The sequence below is a fragment of the Euphorbia lathyris genome, chromosome 7 (genome assembly GCF_963576675.1).
Source record: "Euphorbia lathyris chromosome 7, ddEupLath1.1, whole genome shotgun sequence".
NCBI lineage: Eukaryota > Viridiplantae > Streptophyta > Magnoliopsida > Malpighiales > Euphorbiaceae > Euphorbia > Euphorbia lathyris.
In genome coordinates this window covers 23400177-23419520 of record NC_088916.1, presented here as the reverse complement: position 1 = coordinate 23419520, position 19344 = coordinate 23400177, and the positions used below count along the sequence as shown (strand labels likewise).

General features: G+C 38.2%; 2 protein-coding genes across 5 annotated transcripts; one reads left to right on the top strand and one right to left on the bottom strand.

The window, feature by feature from the left end:
* Positions 1-5309: 5309 nt before the first annotated feature.
* On the top strand, positions 5310-11528 carry LOC136200938 (disease resistance-like protein DSC1). 2 transcript variants are annotated; one of them, XM_065991439.1, is made up of 5 exons: positions 5310-6115; positions 7866-8955; positions 9169-9462; positions 9567-10664; positions 10768-11528. In XM_065991439.1, exons 1-5 carry the CDS (start codon positions 5622-5624, stop codon positions 11362-11364), a joined length of 3573 nt encoding a protein of 1190 aa, XP_065847511.1. In that variant the 5' UTR covers positions 5310-5621; the 3' UTR covers positions 11365-11528. The 2 variants fall into 2 exon arrangements, with proteins under 2 accessions (XP_065847511.1, XP_065847512.1); XM_065991440.1 differs by lacking the exon at positions 5310-6115 and adding an exon at positions 6326-6478.
* Positions 11529-11662: 134 nt separating this feature from the next.
* Positions 11663-19140, bottom strand: LOC136200939 (uncharacterized). Of its 3 annotated transcripts, none has more exons than XM_065991442.1 (10): positions 18932-19140; positions 18707-18840; positions 18477-18621; positions 18228-18355; positions 17496-17567; positions 16693-16819; positions 16499-16620; positions 15365-15406; positions 12933-13145; positions 11663-12220 (listed from the first exon to the last, which is right to left on the bottom strand). In XM_065991442.1, the coding sequence occupies exons 2-10, from the start codon at positions 18815-18817 to the stop codon at positions 12152-12154; spliced, it is 1029 nt and encodes a 342-aa protein (XP_065847514.1). In that variant the 5' UTR covers positions 18818-18840; positions 18932-19140; the 3' UTR covers positions 11663-12151. The 3 variants fall into 3 exon arrangements, with proteins under 3 accessions (XP_065847514.1, XP_065847513.1, XP_065847515.1); XM_065991441.1 differs by having other exon boundaries at positions 18900-19139; XM_065991443.1 differs by having other exon boundaries at positions 18477-18630; positions 18707-19138.
* Between the last annotated feature and the right edge of the window lie 204 nt (positions 19141-19344).

Genomic DNA, 19344 nt, shown 5'->3' with positions numbered 1-19344 from the left:
CTCCTTGGATGGCTCTCCATAGCCCTTGTTAGCTTTGACACTAAGCTCCTCGTCCTCTTGGCCTCGGGATGGTGGCCAGTGGAAAGATGCCCGCATCATACACTCCCTCTTAAAAAGAACTTGACCCCAAGTTGCTTGCCACGTATTGATGAGATGTGTTCGTTGTGAACGGACCCAAGCCCTCAAATCGAACGGTGTTGTTCGAGATGAATTCAAGGAATCCACTCCAAATGTTGCCGGAATCACCTTCTCCTCATGAGCTTTTCCCCATATCTCCACAAGTGCCTCACCCCGGACTTCATCTTCCGTGGTGCTCATCTCCCAATCTCCACCAATATCGGATGCTCTACCAACATCGAATGGTATGTCTTGACAAAGCTTGTCAAACCACTTCCCAATAAATGCTTGGATGATCTTCCAACGCCCCTCACTTCGTTGAAAGGACCACCCACGAATCCTTTTGATCTCCCCATTATGAACTTGAGGAATCAACACAACCTTCTTCCACTCATGACCTACCTCGAATGGAATGCCCCGACGACACGTATCAACCCAACTAAGATCCATCCCATAAGCACCTTTCAAAATCCCAACATGGTCCTGAGTCGAATATGCCCGGACCTCAATATACCTCACGCCATCAACCCGGATACTAGGCTCAACCTCCACTCGCTTATAGCCAACCTCCAATGACATGTCCCGGTGCCATATATCAACCCAAGTTGGAGCGATCCCTTGAGTACCCTTCATAACCCAAACATGACTTTGAATTGAATATGTCCGGACTTGGTTATCACTCATTCCACTAGTTCGGCTATCATGCCCAATCTCTCCTTGCCCATGGCCCATATCAAACGGAATATCCCGGCGACACTTGTCAATCCACACCATAGTGAACTCAAGCCCACTTAGCTTAGCTCTTCTCTCACCTTGGGTTAACAGTCCCGGAACTTCAAGACTTGCCACGTTACTAACTTGGCCATTATTCTCCAAGTCTTGAATTTCTTCTACCTTCTCACTATCCCTCGGGCGGCTATCCCCATTCATCAAAGACTTCATAAAACCCGCTCTCTTCACCACAAGCTTACTTCTCATTGACTCCTCATAGGGTTGATGCTCCCACAACAAGCACCACATATACCCCCACACATCCATGTCAATTAAGCACCAAATAACGAGTTCCGAGTTTACCAAGTCTTGACTTCCTTCCATCTTCTCTAGGTTCCATGGGAAGCCATTCCCCCTCAACAAACAATCACCAAAACCCACAACAAGACCAACCCTCATGGTCCCATCATAGGAAATGTTCTCCCTCAATATAAAGTTCACATCCCTCACAACAAGCTTTCCTCTCATAGGCTTATCATAGGGAGGGCTCTCACTCAACATAGAGTCTACATTCCTCGCAACAAGATCATCTCTCATGGACTCATCATAGGAAAGATCCTCCCTCAACATAAAACTCCCATTCCTCATGACAAGATCACCCCTCATGGGCTCCTCATAGGAAAGGTTCTCCCTCAACATACACAACCAAGCTTCCAACACATATATTTCAACAAAGCACAAAAGAATAAGTTCAGATTTTACCCAATAAGTGACTCGATTCTTTTGCATGTGGCATGTGCTAGGCATCTCGGTGCTATCAATAGGATTCATAGAGCAACCTTCATCCTCCTCTCTAGAGCTCAATTCACCATATGTAGATCTAGGTGCACTATCTCCCGGATCCCAAGCTATGTCTCGTGGTAGCTTTCTCAAAAGTGGAAGCCCTTTAGAAAACCCTTTAGGTGGCTCGTTGAAAGACATGTGCTTGTCCCCCTCGGACATCGACTGGACTTCCTCACTTCCAACTTTGCTCTTTCCCTTCTCAATCGCATTCTCTTCCTTAGTCTTAGCTTCATTAAGAGAAAGATTAGGCAAACCATCCACCAAACCCAAGTCATTGCGAACCGACATTTCTTCCGTGCCACCAAGGCATCCATTCTCACTCAACTTCCAAGTTGGATAAGCTTCCAAGGTGGTCTTCCTCCTCTCAACCTCATTCTCCTCTTTGGATTTGACTTTATTAGGAGAGTGGCTAGCTAACTCATCCATGGAACCCAAGTCAAGATGATTCAATGTCTTATCCGTTCCACCAATGCACCTATTCACGTTCAACCCCCGAGTTGGACAATCTTCCAAAACGGTCTCCATTCTCTTACTAGGAGAATTCTTCAAAGGTGTAAGGACATATCGGATTCCGTCTTTGCGTATGGTGTAGGTGTTGCTTCTTCCCGCATGTGAGGCATCACAATCAAATTGCCATGGCCTACCAAGTAGCACATCACAAGCACCCATCTCCACAACATCACACATAGCTTCATCCTCATAAGCTCCAATAGTGAAAGGAACTTTACACCAATGAGTAACTTGAAGCTTTTCCACCTCGTTGACCCAACCAAGGCGGTAAGGTCTAGGATGTGGCTCGGGAACCGACCCAAACTTGCTCATGGTGGACCGACTAATGATATTCACTTGGCTTCCTCCGTCGATCACCATCTCACATTTATTCTCAAGAACTAAGCATCGAGTTCTAAATAATTGATGACGTTAACTAGGCTCCTCTCCACTAGGCATTGGCACCCTAGTCACCAAATACACATTGTGCTCATTGCCATCATCATCAACTTCATAAGTGTCTTCATCTTGGTTCCACTCAACACTTCTCGTCTCATCCTCATCTTGGAACCGATTTTCTTCATCATCATAAGCATCTTCATTTCGGTTCCACTCTACATTTTCCAACTCATCGTCATAATGGACCCTACCTCCATCATGCTCATAAATATCTTCGTTATAGGACCGGTCAACATCCTCCAACTCATCATCACAATGGAATCTACACTCATCATCTTCATACGGAGCCCCGTGTCGATCCCACTCAACACACCGACGCTCACTCTTATCATAGTAGACCCCATCTCCGTCTTTCTCATAAGCGGTCCCACATTGGTCCCACTCAATGCATCGACGTTCATTCTCCCCATGGTAAACTCTACCATCTTCATCATAATCAAACTCATATGCACTATGACAAAGTTCACCATCTTCACATATTTCACCTTCGGAAGCGTGCTCTCTTTCTTCAACCTCATCCTCGAATTCGCCTTCATAATAATCACATTCCCCATGTCTTACTAGCTCATTCTCGGATTGGTTCTCCTCTTCATCAATCTCATCTACTAACTCCTCTTCTTCATGATCATGCTCAAATTCATTTCCCTCTTCATCCACGATCCGTCTTTTCCCACGACCTTTCGTTTCCTTCCACTTCTCCCTATAGTTCAAGCCGACCAACTCACGTGCCAAGCCGCTTGAATCACAAGACATGTAACCACCCAACATGGTTGAACCACCAACATCTCTCCCATCTCCATAGCCATCAATCTCCACACATAATGGAATTTCATCATTCTTCCCAAAGAGATTAATAAGCCCAAGGTCACTCTCCTCTTCCTCAAGAGTAATACCCCCACTTTCCTCACACACACAAGTAAAGTTATTCTTAAGGGGTATTTTATCAAACACATGGGGAGCATCCCTTGCAACACGGGTTTCCTCAACATCCTCACCTACAAGAACTCCTTCCTCCTCATTCACACATGAATCCACATTCTCATTCACATCATCATTATCAAATAATCCACAATGAGAATCTAAACCCATTTCAACACTACAAATAACATCACAAACATCCAATCTCTTCATAGCAATAGGACTATCCGCAACTTCAATATGAGAAATTGGAAGTTTAGGATTTACCTTTTCAATGTGTAAAGGAGAAAAGATTGGTGATGGATCTTCAAGAGGAACTTCTAGGGCGGGTTGGGAGTTATTTCGGCATTCTTGCTTGAGGCTCTTCACAAATGTCTTAAGATCCCTCGTGAGCTCGTCTATCACCCGATAATCCTCCTTACAACTCTCATGATACCTCATTACCATGGCTTTGAGGTTTTCCAACCCATTGTTGAAGGTTTCCAACCCCTTGTTGATGGTTTTTTCATAGCTTGGAGATAAATTTGGTTGAACCATAGTCGAAAGAAGTCTCCGTTCAAGGAAAACGATCGGCTCTGATACCAACTGATGCAGCATGGATTTCACTGAAATCGTGACGTGTTAGTTTTAATCGTAAACTAACAAAGATGTTCTTCTCTAGCTAAACTAGAAGGAGTGAATCCCAATTTCATGGACTAAATCCATAGGAATAATAAAATCCCCATTGTTGAAGGTAGAACCTTAACAAAACTTCTTGAAGAAGAATTATATTTGATTGATAAAAAGTTGAAGATTACAATAGAAAGAGATGAATTTATATCATCTAAAACCCTAGGACAAATTACATAAAAGGATAACCTACATAATTAATGGAAAGAGTAAAGCTAGGGGTAAAATTGGGAGTAAGTATAAAGGGATGGCAGTCCTGTAAATAAGAAGTGGTCCATAGCATGAAGAACTTGGTGAGGAAGTCTTCTCCAGATGGGGCACGCTCCGCGTGGACCTTGTTACGCCCCGCGTGTTTAAGCTTCTGAACTTCGAGGCTCTTCGAGGATGGGCTTCACGCGTGGCGTCCCTGTAATCACGCCCCGTGTGTTGGAGCTCCTGAACTTGGGGCTCTTCGTCAACGGGTTTCACACGTGGCGTCCCCGGAAGTACGCCCCACGTACCTGTCCTCCTGGCCAGAACTCACTTCGAAAGCTCGCTCCACGCTCCGCGCCTCGGAGACACGCCCCGTGTAGTTGACCTCCTGGGTAGCATTATTTCCGGACGTCTGATCTGCGCTCCGTGTATGAGGAAGCACGCCCCGCGTGGATGACCTTCGGGACTCTCTTCCCGGATTGGGTTCGGCACGCTCCGCATAGTGATAGACACGCTCCGCGTGTCTTGATGACTACTGCTGCTTCCCTCCTCCTTGGATGGCTCTCCATAACCCTTGTTAGCTTTGACACTAAGCTCCTCGTCCTCTTGGCCTCGGGATCGTGGCCAGTGGAAAGATGCCTGCATCACTAATTTTGTGGTTTTTTATTTTCAACATATTGAATGATTCACTAATAATCTAGCTTAAATTGAGTACGAAGGCTAGTAGAAGAACTCAGTGTTTGAAAATTAATATTACGTACTTAATCCTTAAAATTATACAAATTCAAAGATTCAATCTACAAAATATAATTATATGGAAACTTAATCCTTAAACTTCTAATGGATTAGGGGTTTAATAAAAGCTTTGACATTTTTTTTTATGTATTTATTTATTGTGAGGAGGCTAAAAAATTAAAGTCACGGAGCTTGGACAAAAATTGAAGGAAGCAATTGCTTGGCTCAGTGTTGACTTTACTGTATATTCCGTTCACCATTTCCGCTCTGTTTCTCTCTACTTCTTTGTGTTGTCAATTTCTATTATTTTCTTCCTTCTTCCACTGCTCACGCGGTGAGGAGTGCTTTTAATTTTGCTTTTCTCTGCTTCTTCTGTTTCCGATCCTCCAATTCTTCATTTGTTTGATTTACCGAATTTTGATGCTTCCTGGCGGATTATGGCGAGAATAAAACCGCGTTAATCTGTAGCTTTAACAATCTCTGCGCTTATGGCGGCTTCTTCTTCTTCTTCGTCTTCTTCCACTCCATCTGAATGGAAGTATGACGTGTTCATTAGTTTCAGGGGTAAAGACACCCGTGATAATTTTACTAATTATTTTTATAAAGATTTGTATCAAAAGGGAATTGAGACCTTCATTGATAACAAACTTGATAGAGGAGAAGAGATCACTCCGGAGCTGATAAAAGCAATTGAAGGATCGATGATTTCGGTAATTGTGTTCTCAGAGAATTACGCTGATTCACCATGGTGTTTAGATGAGCTTGTGCATATAATGGAATGCAAGAAAGCTCATGGGCAGATCGCTTTGCCTGTTTTCTACAGGGTAGATCCTTCTGAAGTGGAGGACCAAACTGGGGTTTTTGGGAAAGGATTTGATAGAGCAAAGGAGCAAGCTAAGGGAGATATGCGTTTGGTCAAGAAATGGAAAGCTGCTTTGAAGGATGCTGCCAATTTATCAGGATTTGACTCCGCTGTTTTTAGGTAATTTTTGTTTTGGGAGTTTTTTTTAGCAGTTATTTTTCAAGGAAAATAAAAACAGCTTTTTAGCAGCTTGGAGGATTAATTAGTGTTGAATATATCTTTAGCAGAAACAACCCAATAAAAAAAAGGCAGCTCTTTAGCAGCTTATGTGTTGCAATGCAATTTAAAGCCTCTAGATTCCAAAGTTTGTCTCCATAGTTCCAACTTCCTCTCCATACATCTGCAAACAACATGCACCATGGCATACCATGTTGAAGTGAACTCCTTAATTCATCCATAACGATGGCAAAAAGAAATGGGCTAAGTGCGAAACCTTGATGCACTCCAATCTTACTAGGGAACTCTTCGGTCTTTCCAACACTGGTACATACACTCGTGCAAGCTCCCTTATACATATCCTTTATAATGTCAATATATTTCTGCGAAATACCTTTCCTTACTAAGGAACACATAAGCTGTAGATCCTGTATAAAAATGGGGAAAAAATAGTAGAATTCATTATCCACTGAATAAAATCTTGCTGGGCAAAAAAAGGCGAAATTACTGAGTTAAATTAAGCTCAAGCAAGAACTCTTATCTTTCTAGTTTCAATACAGCACCCCCTTGTCTTTAAAACATGCCTCTTTTTCTCCCGCCATAAGTCTCCCACAATTACTATCTGACCAGTCTCGGAGTCCCTAAAAGCCCCCTGAAACACCAAATTCGACCCCATTCGCAGAGAGTATTTGAGTGTCAGGTGCATCGCGAAAGGACTCAATCCCTTCAGACCCTTCCATAGAGCTCACACCCCTTCCGTTTGTGAGACCATCTTGACACAAACAATGGATGGTTCCCTTATAGGTGCCAACCTTATCGAGCTGCAACCTACACTGTACTTGCGTGATGCAAAATGCTTAATGTTTGAATATATCATTGTAGGAATAATTGATGTCTTAATGTTTTAAATTAATATCCATAATTAAGTATCTGTACATAGCAATCTTCTGAACTATAAATTATTTTGTCTTTCTATTTTCACCTTTCTTTGACCAAAAAGGGGTGAAGAACTATAACTCTTTCCTCTGAAGTCTGAAATCCCTTCAGGATTTTAGTTTACTGCTTTGTTGTCTGCATTTCTTTATATATATGGATTCTATGGTATGATGCAAAATCTTGTTATATTAGGTGATGTAATTCACACTTCCTTTTTTCTGCCATTATGATTGCTTTTGTAAGAGGGCGAGCCTTGGCGCAACGGTAAAACGTTGTTGTCGTGTGACCAGAGGTCACGGGTTCGAGTCTTAGGAGCGGCCTCTTGCCAATTAAATTGGCAAGGGAAGGCTTGCCCCCAATACACCCTTGTGGTGGGACCCCTCCCCGGACCCTCGCTCAGCGGGGACGCGTAATGCGACCGGGCCGCCCTTTTTTTTTTTTTTATGATTGCTTTTGTAGATATGATGCATGCCAATGTGATTTGATTAATAACAATCCCTTGTATGTACAGAGATACATATCCATAGCTAGAATGACCATAATATTTGATAAAAACGTCTCATCTTCCTAAACTTTACTAATAGTTAAAAGATAGCCCTTTTTCCTCTTTACTCTGATTTAAATATTCTGATTTACTGAGAAGGACAAATTCACTATTCAATGTAGCAAAAAATGAAATGTCTGTTGTCGATTAGCGAAATGAGTTAATATCTATTATCTAAATTTTATTTCTTTGTTGATATTCCAGTTTACAACCAATTTCTGTTGTATGTGGCAGGCCTGATTCCAAACTGATTAATGAAATTGTTGATGAAATATTGAAGAAATTAAATCATACACCATCAAGTGATACTGAGGGCCTGATTGGAATAGAATCCTCCTTAGAAGAAGTGGAAAGGCTATTAAATATCGGATTTTCAGATGCTCGCATTGTAGGAATTTGGGGAATGGGTGGTATTGGAAAGACCACAATTGCTGGGGTTGTATATAACCGCATATCTGCTCTATTTGATAGCTGCTGCTTCCTTGCAAATGTCAGGGAAGAATCAGAGAAAATGGGACTTGATAGTCTGCGACAAGAACTCTTTTCTATCCTGTTAGATGATGACAACCTGAACATACACAAGCTAAAAACAAATCCTGGTCCAATTAAGGCTAGGCTCCACCGTAAGAAGGTTCTTGTTGTTCTTGATGATGTCAGTAGTTCAAAACAACTAGAACTTTTACCAGGGCTTCATTGGTTTGGCCCTGGAAGTAGAATCATTATAACAACTAGAGATAGACACTTGCTAGTTAGCCATTCAGTGGATTTTGTGTATGAGGTAAGGGATCTAAATGAGGAACATGCACTTGAGCTCCTAAGCCGGTATGCCTTTAAACAGAAATATCGTACAGAAGAGTTTACGAAGCTCTCCATGCTTGCTATTGATTATTGTAAAGGTCTCCCTTTGGCACTTAAAGTTTTGGGTTCTTCCCTATATGGTAGGAGTGAGAGAGAATGGATTGCTTCACTTAACAGACTAGAAAAACATTTTAACAAGGATATTCAGCAAACCCTTAAAATAAGTTTCGATGGACTTAGTGACTCAAATAAGTCTATGTTTCTTGATATAGCATGTTATTTCCGAGGACATGACAAAGATTATGTAGCAAAACTTTTAAATAGCTTTGGGTTTTTTCCAGAAAGTGGAATGGGTGAGCTTATTGATCATTCTCTGGTAACTATGTTGGATAACACTGTAGGAATGCATGATTTGCTACAAGACATGGGTCGGGAGATTGTGCGCCAACAATCGCTGAAAGATCCTGGCAAACGTAGCCGACTTTGGGATCATGAGGATGCTCTCCAAGTATTGATGCAAGAATCGGTAAGTGAGGTTTATGCTGTTTCTAATTCATAAAAATGTGTAAATATAGTTCTGAATAGAATTTTAATTCTTAAAAAACAATTAAAACATAAACCATGCATGGATGAGAAGCTCCACAACCCTTGCTAAGAAGCAACCTTCATGTATGCATCTATTTTATAATCTCAATGAGATCTTATCTAGTGTCACTCAGTTTCATCTTTTGGATATTAGGGGACAGAAGATGTTGAATGCATGGTCATTGACTTGTCGAAATTGGATGAGAAGAAGTTCAGTGTTGAGGCATTCATGAAGATGAAGAATCTAAGGCTGCTTGATGTCCATGGTGCCTATGGAGACCGAAAAATACATCTCTCCGGTGAGTTTGAATGTTTATATTACCAACTGAAGTGTCTCAGTTGGGAAGGGTATCCCCTGAAATGTTTGCCTTCAAACTTTAATCCTAAGAAGATTATTATGATCGAGATGCCACACAGCTCCATTACACAGCTTTGGAAAGGAATCCTGGTATGGGTGTTTCTTTGTGTTTTTTTTTTTTTTTTGTTGGAATGATTTAGGAGGTCTGGGCAGCTAATTTGGTCTGCTCATTTCTTTTTGTGCCTATTTAACAGGAGCTGAAAGAGTTGCAATTCATTGATCTCAGTCATTCCCAGTGCCTGACTGAAACCCCGGACTTCACAGGAGTACCAAATCTTGAGACGTTGATTCTTGAAGGTTGTACTTTCCTCTCTAAGGTTCATCCATCCATTGGAGCTCTCAAAAAGCTTACTCTTTTGAATCTAAAGGACTGTAACAGCCTCAAGAGCCTTCCGAAAAGCATTGAATTGGAATCTCTGAATAAATTACTTCTTTCTGGCTGCACAAAACTTGGAAAGTTTCCAGAGATTGTAGGCAGTATGGAACACTTATCAACCGTTACATTAGATGGAACTTCCATAGCTGAACTTCCTCTTTCAATGAAGAATCTGACTGGGCTGGTTTTCTTGAGTTTGAGAAATTGTAAAAACCTTGGGAGTCTTCCAAGCGAGATCAAATTTTGGGGATCTCTTAAAAATCTCGATCTATTTGGCTGCTTAAAGCTTGATCATTTACCTGAGAGCTTGGGGGATCTTAAGAAATTAGAGAAGCTGGATTTAGGTGAAACTGCTATAAGACAACCCCCATCCAGCATTCGATTATTGGGAAATCTGAAAACATTATCCTTCTGTGGAAATAAACCGATAGCATCTCGTTGGTCGCTGAATTATTTGTGGAAAAGACATGGCTTTGTTGGTTTATCATTTCCTTCTTTAAAAGGTTTGCATTCTCTAAAAGAATTAGACCTCAGTGACTGCAACCTTTCAGAGGAAATGATCCCTGAAGACTTTCACTACCTATCCTCACTGGAGATATTGAATATTGGCAAAAATAATTTCGTCAATATGCCAGCAAGCATCAGCCAACTTCCTCAGCTGCGGTATCTCTTTTTAGACGAATGCAAGAGTCTTAAGGCTCTGCGAAAGCTTCCAGCAACAATACATGAAATATCTGCGAATAATTGCAACTCTCTAGACACTCTGTCAAGTCCAGAAGCAATTGCAGATGCATGGATGTGGCCAATCTTCTACTTTACTAATTGCTTTAAACTTGCTGTGAATCAAAGCAGTGGGAGTACGGCATTTGAATTCTTAAGAAGCCATTTGCAGTCTCTGCCAATGAGTCAGCTCCAGGTCCTTCCATGATCCTTACTAACTCCTCCTTTCTCTTTCCTTACTAACTCCTCCTTTCTCTTTCCCTCAAGCTCTCTCTCATCATGGTAATTTTTCTGTGCAGGATGCCTCCCCGCATTCAGGCCATAGGTTTGATGTTATTGTTCCTGGGACGGAAATTCCAGACTGGTTCTGTGAACAAAAGATGGGCCCGTCAGTTACCATCCAGTTGTCTCCAGATTGGTACAATGAAAAGTTTAAAGGACTGGCTGTATGCACTGTTCTTATAACTAGTCATTTCCTCAGTGACAATCCAGCTTCAGACATTGCCATTTACTGCAAGTTGGAAGCGATTGGGAAATCTGTGACGAGGCCTAGCTTCAAATTTCTCATCTACAGACTTCCATATTTTGAGAGTGATCACCTTTGGATGGGGTTTCATTCCCGGATCGGATTTGGTAAACAAAATTGGCTGAACAATTGCCACTCTCTTAGAGTTTCATTTGAGTCCTCTGCTCCAGGTGTGGAAGTAAGAAAATGTGGAACCCGTTTAGTTTATGATGATATCTCCAATTCGGGATATTGTGAAAATTCAGGGGTTGAGTGTGAAGATATTGGTATGGGAATGATGGTAGAAGGGGGTTGCAAGTTGAAGAGATGCAGTGAAAGAAGTTGTGATGAGGAAGAGGAGCCTTGCTTCAAACGGTTGAAAGAATTGTAGACAAGATGAGGTTGATTTCTTTATTCTAGACTGCATTATTTGTATAAGTTCGTATTTACTTTCATTTTGTGAGTCAATTGACACAGTTGGTATTTGAATTACTTCGGTAGTTCATTTACCACTAACACGTATTCATTTGTCGCAATTTTTTCTTTTTTGTCTCATTTTCTTTCACTACATATAAGCGCCTCCTTATAAATCTACCCGACTGAAAGGCAGTTGAAAGGGTTTGGAATAGAAGTAGCAGACTCGGAGAAGGGGAAGCAAAACTGAGGGAGGGGAGGTAAAAGATGCAATGTTAAGGAAGCAATTGCTGTCCTGAAAGACTTTGGCACAGTTACTTAGCTATCTGAGAATCTTCCTATCTCTCTGGAATCACAACGGATTTTATTCATTACATCACATACTCATCCCCTCACTAATAACAACTGTCCATTGACACTTACATCAGCGCTTTTACGAATATTCACAATATGAACACAGGCATCCATCTCATACAATCAAGCTGGAATAGTGGAAAGTTTCAACATACAATTGAAGAAAATTGACCAAATGCATCCATCCCCAGGTAGTGAAGATAGAAATAAATTTCTCCCCATCAAACTCGACACGATTCTCTGCCAAATTCAGGAGAGAGTGAAATTGGTCACCTTCTCCAGGCACTGTATGATGTATGGTTGCCTACTGATCTGTATAATATATTGTTGCGTACTGATCTTTAGTGGGTTAAGACTGAAGGGATGAGGATGAGTGAATGAAAATCCAATTATAAAGGGTATCTAGAGAATCAGTTCACAATCTCTATCCCAGTCCAAGGGGAGCCGGCATGGAATTGAAGTGCAACATCTCCAACAACCTGTAATAGTATAACCAACATTTAGCACACATCATGCTGCACGAATTTTCTAATCCATGACTCAAAATGTTCAAGTGTTCCATAAACAAGCAACATTAAATTGTTTCTGATAACATCATAACAATAAATGGGGAAAATTTTGTTTTGTGCTGTGATCAAACGAAATGAAACATAAAAGAAAAGCAAGAGATTTCACATCTTATTGAACTAAATGCTAATAATATGTTCAATCCTGTGTCTACAGAATAAATTAATAATTGAATAGCTTAGACTGCTCATAAAATATATTGTTGATTGTATTCCCTTGCTAGGATAGAGAGTTCTTAATCCTTCTGTATGTTCATGTATTACAATTTACAGGTGGTACTGGATTAGCCTTCTACTTCTGAGGTTGCACAAAAATTGGATAATATTCCTTCTGAGGTTGGGCTTATTTTGTTAGAAATACATTTCCATGTCATGTCACCATTAAGTTTCAACTTCAACACCTTAAAGTTATAGCCCTTTTCATAAGAAATATAAGACCATTAATGTAGAGTTTTAACATCTTTGACAGGTTAAAAACTGGAAAATAATACCACATTAAAATTGGAGTCATATCATATTATATCAATAAGTTGACAGCTCAAGTATTCCAAAGTATGCTTAAGCCATAGGCCGGAACAAAGTCATTCGTTGTTTCCTCATAAGGAAGAATTTTCAAGATTCATACCTTAGCCATGGATCTGTAAGAATGTTCTGTTACCCCTGCAACATGTGGAGTGATTAAGACATTATCAAACATCAACACTGGATCATCAGGATCAAATGGCTCAGTCCAAGCAACATCGATGCCCAACCCCCCCAAATGGCCAGACTTAAGGTGATCTACAACAGCCTCGTAATCAAGGAGACCTCCTCGAGCAATATTTACCAAAAGAGCACCCTGAGAAAAGACATCAAAGTTATATTAAGATAGCAAGTCACAAGTATCCTATAGTTGACAAAAATAATTGTTCATTCAACGTGGTACAACATAGCAAAGAAAAGCATCAATTGGATTGCAAGAACTTAATACAAGTTGCATCCTTCACCACAATCACAATTTTAAACCTCTTAATTGCAACAATTATTATTTTACTCATCTTAACAAGTAATGAGCACCCTTCATCCCTGACACACAAAAGAGCTTATTTGTTTTTAGAACAACCTCCCATGTAATTTAAGAGAGTGCTTCCAACATTTCTTAACCCAACATGTCCTTATTTCAAACAGGCAACAAATATGGGATTTACAAAGGGTGCAGAACAAAGTGATTTACAGTATTTGTGACCAGTTCAATGTATTTTTCTATTCAATATCAATGCATGCATGCAGGGTATTCCTTCATCAGGTCGTCTTTCTAGACGATACTAGAGCAACCCTTGAGCTATAAGATGCAATACAATTGTGCATCTTTTCCAGCACTAAAGTGATGATTTCAAATTAAGACATTGGCACATATGTCTAATGAAATCCAAATGTTACGAAAAGTGTAATTTTCTTAAGAATGTGTGCTGCAACTTGACATTCAAGCACCAAGCAATAAGATCTATAAAGCAAGATAAGCCACCTCTTAGTTCTTATAGGAGTTTCAGGAAGGATACTGAAATAGGATGCACAAGTTTTCATAATCTTTATCACCTTAAACATTGAAAAAAAAAAGATTTGTGGATTGATTGGTTCCCCGAAACATATGATGAGCATCCGACTGATAGAAAATTCAAGGTTGACTGATAATTGCAGAACTCTATACAAGAAACACAGCATTGCGCTTCCATGAAATTATGAAGAGCTAAGGAATTTAGTCCCTATCTAATTGTTCAGCTCTATAATTCCAAGAAAAGAAAAATGACAGAGCCCACATGATTTCCCATTGTTACCATCACTGCTAATGAAACTTCATTTTTGGCATATAAGTTGTACGAGATAAGACATTCCACCATGATATAAAAGAAGTCCACTAGACAATGCACCCAACACAAGAACCAAACAACCTTTTTAGAACATTTAACATCTACCCAAATAATCAACTCAACTAAGCCTTAATCTCAAACATCTAAATCCCCACTGCAATCCTTGCTGTAACACACAAAACTAGGAAAATGTTCCAATGAAAATTGGTCTCCCTTCATTTACATGTGTTCGCATATTAGCATGCAGAAAACATACCAAATTAACTCACAAAAAAAGAAAAAGAAAACTGCACTACTCTAATTAAGTATTCTAACATATGACCTCCCATTTCATTCAATTATAACATCAAAGTAATTTACTAAATAAATCATTTAACAGAAGGTAGACCCTGTTCTTTGTCACTTAATTTCAGTATAAGTAATATCAGTTTAGTAGCATTCAGTTCAGCATTCAGTAATTTATCATATTATTATAATTATAATTATTTATATATAATTTATTACTATTGTTTATAATATATATATAATTTATAATTTAGTATTATTTATATATAATTCATCATTATTTATTATAATTATAATTATTTATCAATAATTTATAATTTATTACATATTAATTTATCATTTTTTATTACAATTATAATTCAATATTATTCCAGAGCTTTTATCAAGCCTAGTCGAGCCGAGCTTTTATTTGATATTCAATAATAGTTCAAGTATTAATTTAGTTTTATCTTTAATAGTATATTTTTTTTTAAAAAAAAAAAATTTGCGCAATGCGCTTACATTAAAGAAGAAAGAAAAATCCCCACCAGACCCGGATGTGATTCGAACCCATGACCTCCCAAGGCATAGTATATTTATTTATTATTTTTATTATTATTATTATTAGAACCATTATTATTATTATTATAAGCTTATTAATTTAAAATATTATCATTAAAATTATATTAAAGTCTAATATTATCACTATTGTAAAGTTCAGTTATGTTCAGTATCATTCAGTAGCATTCAATTCAGTTTACTTAAATTCAGTCAAAAAGAACAGAGTCGTACTCCCTTCTATTTTATCTAATTGATGCATCATTAAGAGAAGCATCCAAATTTTAAAGGGCAGAAGAGTCCACATTAGAAACAAAAAGGACATATACGTTCACGTTTTTTCACACAAAAATGAAAAGGACATCTGAGTAGCTCATACAAAACAAACCTTTCTCATCGAAGAGATGAATGATTTGTTCACAATACCTGCCTGAAAGTAAATATACAAAAAATTAAGGGTTAGATAATAAATCTTATAGCATAGAGACATGAAAAAACAATAGAATAGTACAACAGTAAGAAGGTAAAAAGGTAGTTTCCAGCTTTATATCGTGTCACCAACATCATAACTTTCAAAAAACATCTTCAGAGAACAACATTATAAGCTTATATACTATTTTAATAACCGGAATTCAAAAATCCCAGAACATATTCCTTTTTATATCATATTGCTAGAGTTAAAAAGATAAAAAGAAAAAGAAAGAAAACAAACAAGAGACAATGATTTATTCAAATCTTAATCTCCAAAATTTGATTGCTATGAACCACAGACCTAAAACAACATTACAATTTCCAGAATCAATGTAAATAAATGAAGCTCATTTGTATCCACTTGTTTTGAAATGAAAAGAAATAGATAGAAAAGATGGACAAAACTAGAACCTATAACATTTAAAATAAGCAGGATGTGATAATATGTTAACTGATAAGGTCATAAACACGAAAACATTCTTCTATAAACCTCAAAATCCAAATTTTGAGAAAGAGAAACAAAAAAAGGCCCAGCCGAAATATAAGACACCAGCATCATATACAAACCTCACTGTCCAGTTGTTTATTAATTTATACTTTAGCATTAAATTGAACACAGTAATCAGCTCAATTACAATACAACCTGTAACATTGCATGCTTTGAACCACACACTAATAAAACACCCTTACAAGATCTGATTTCAATGTAAAGTTGACTACATGCTATTTATATATTTGTATATAAACACAAAGATGTAGAAGAAATAAGATAGACAAAACTATAACCGATGTCAATAACAATAAGTGTATTTTGTTGAGGCTTTTAACCAACAAGTATAAGAAAGAGCTTCAACGAACTATAGTATAATGATGATATAATTTTTTGGCCATGCACTCAATATAACAATGTTTGATCAATAGTTCATTGTGTCAGCCTTAGAAATGAGCATAATTTATCAGTCCTGCACATGTTCTAAAACACATAAAAAATGCATCTAGAGAAGCCAATAAGATGATAAAATTTGAAAGCATGGGAGGAAAATATTCTCACTGTTTCTATGTTCATGCTCAAGCAGGAAACCACAATATCAGCTTTGCCAGCAAACTCATAAATATCTCCATGATGGCCCTTCTCATCAACCATATCCTCAACGACACGATTCTGAACAGGACCTGTAGGTATAAGAGAATTCAATAAAGAAAAATCCATCAGAAATGGATATGTTACAGTGATTAGTTATATACCATTTGGTTGGTGAGAAACTTGTAATTCTGATCTCCAATTCCTTTTCGTAGCAATAATTTTTACACCAAAAGGTTGCAAGCGCTTTGCCAACTCAATCCCTATGTTTCCAAATCCCAAAATGAATACCTGTACATGAAAGGTGATAATAATACCTTAAACATAAAACAAGATATGGAATAGTGGGAAAACAAATTGGACTGTAAATGAATCTCAACGACAATTAATTTTTCCAAGACAATTATTTATTTGATAGATGCACAGAAATATAACAAGGTTTCTAATCCTTTTCACACATTAAAATCAGCATTTCCTCTCACCATCTCAATTAAAACAAAAGGCAGTGCAGTAATTAAGTTCTTCCTGTCTACTAAATTCACACAAAGATTAAATTAACATGGATCTGTAGATCCTCTATGGCTATTAAGAAGGAACTCCTTACTTTGGATTTCGATTTGAATGCTCAAACTAAGAGCGCGCATGAATTCCAATTTTTTGTATAACTAGTTGACAATTCAACAATTACTAAGTTCTTTCACATATACTAATGTAGTGAGAACAGTATAAGACCTTGTATATTCACTAATATTCCTACCGTTATCAAACGGAGAAAGCAAGATACATTTTTCAGTTTATGTGCAAATGCTTAAGAGCAAAAACAGAGAAGATTGTTCCATAAAAATGAGGACAGTATATACTTGCTGTATTGCCAAGTAGTGATTTTTATGAATTGATCATGTGCAAATGCTTAAGAACATAAACAAAGAGAACTATTCCATCAAAAAGTTAACAAAGCTATACTTACTGTCTTGCCAAGTAGTGTTTCACCAATTGGTTCACCAAGCTTCTTCTGCTTCACAGAGACTTGAAGCTCATTCTGCAACCATACTACAAGTTAGCATAACATAAAAGGTTGGTCCTAGAATTCAAGGAAACAGTGAAAACTTAATAATGATAGTACTCTGAAGCCCATGTATATGAAAGAACATGGACATGATGCCTAGATGGACAAAGGCAAAAGACAACTCAAACAAAGTACAAACCTACTTAATAGTAGTAGACAAAATGTTTTAAACCTGCAGTCTGGAATCATAAATTGTGAACATGTTGCCTCCTACTAATGAAACCAAGATGTAGAGGTGAGGAAACATGATGACATAGAAACCAGAAAACATGATAAGCACAAATACAGTGGCCCGGTCTCTATCAAAACAGAATTATTGATAATACCACATGTTCATCCTAACATATCTTTATTCATGCCATAACAGCTAATTGGCATAATTTTCTCTGAGCTTAAATAGTAAACTATAGTGCTGAGAAGCTGATTCTTTTGACGTTGAATGCCAACAATGCATTTTGAAGTTTCATTGTTTTCCTTCTGTCAATTGGCATAGCACAATGTGCAGTAATTTGAAAGTTGAAAAGAAGTACATACATACCTGATTTCATAGTTTATTGTAATTGAAGATACAACCACCAAATAAGCAAAAGTGAATCTCAAAGCCTTATACTTGACTAGATCAAATAAACCAACCTGCTTCCGAAGGAGGCCTAACATCAAATAGATAGCCATTTCAGCACAAGAAGCTGCATTTCCGGTCACATCACCAGGAATTCTAGCAACTTTGATTCCACATTTTGTAGCCGCGTCAATATCAATACCTGTGTGTGTATACAAGAGTTTCAAGGAAGGAAATTGAGCTTATCAAAACAAAACAATAAATCAACTAAGCAACAAAAATGCTGAAAAATGATGATATAAAGTAAGGAAACTAGCAAATACCTTCAAGACCAACACCAAATTGCATCATAAGCTTCATTTTGGAAGCACGAGATATGATACTAGAATCAATCCGCATGGTTTTGGTAACACATATATCGTAATTCTCTATAACATCAGGAACGTCACTAAGGGGAACACAATCAACCTAAGGCAACTTGAAATCGAACAGTTCAATACATAAAAATCACTACCGTGGAGTGTAATTGTGAAATGGAGAAAAGTAAAATTACCTGTATACAAGGATGGTCTTTCAAGTATTCTTTAGTGTAATTATGGGAAGCAGGGAAATGCGGTCCACAAAATAGAACGCGGGTGACTTTCTTCTCATTGTCGTCTGCCATTTACACTCTTCTAATTGAACTACCTGAAACAGCCGCGATGAAATTCACAGATTCTACAGAGTTTAGAATGCAATAAAATTACCTTCAAAGGAAAAGCAAAAGCAGAAAGGAGACCCGAGGAGAAAGAGGTTGAAGAAATGGCTGAAACAGCAGATTGGGGCAAAAGTCCCACTCCACTGGACTGGGTCTTTCAAAAATGGGGCCTGCTCTGCTCTGCTCTGCTCTGCAATTATAGTCCTGTAAGAATGTTACTTTTTAGCGTTCAAATCAGTTGAAGGTGATCAGATACGTTTTAATTCATGCTAATGGCAAGGTAGCCCCACGTTGCTTGATGATGTAAAAGTGTCAGCTGCTTGGACTTTTGAAATATCCTAAAATAGCCATCTAAACTTGCCCAATTTGATGTTATTTTCTATGCCCCTTGTACAAGAAAAATAATAATAATAATAATAAGGGACAATTACAAAACTAGCGGGGTTAGTTTTCTTTTCTCATTTCTTTTGAAAAACTCACCAAAAATAACACAT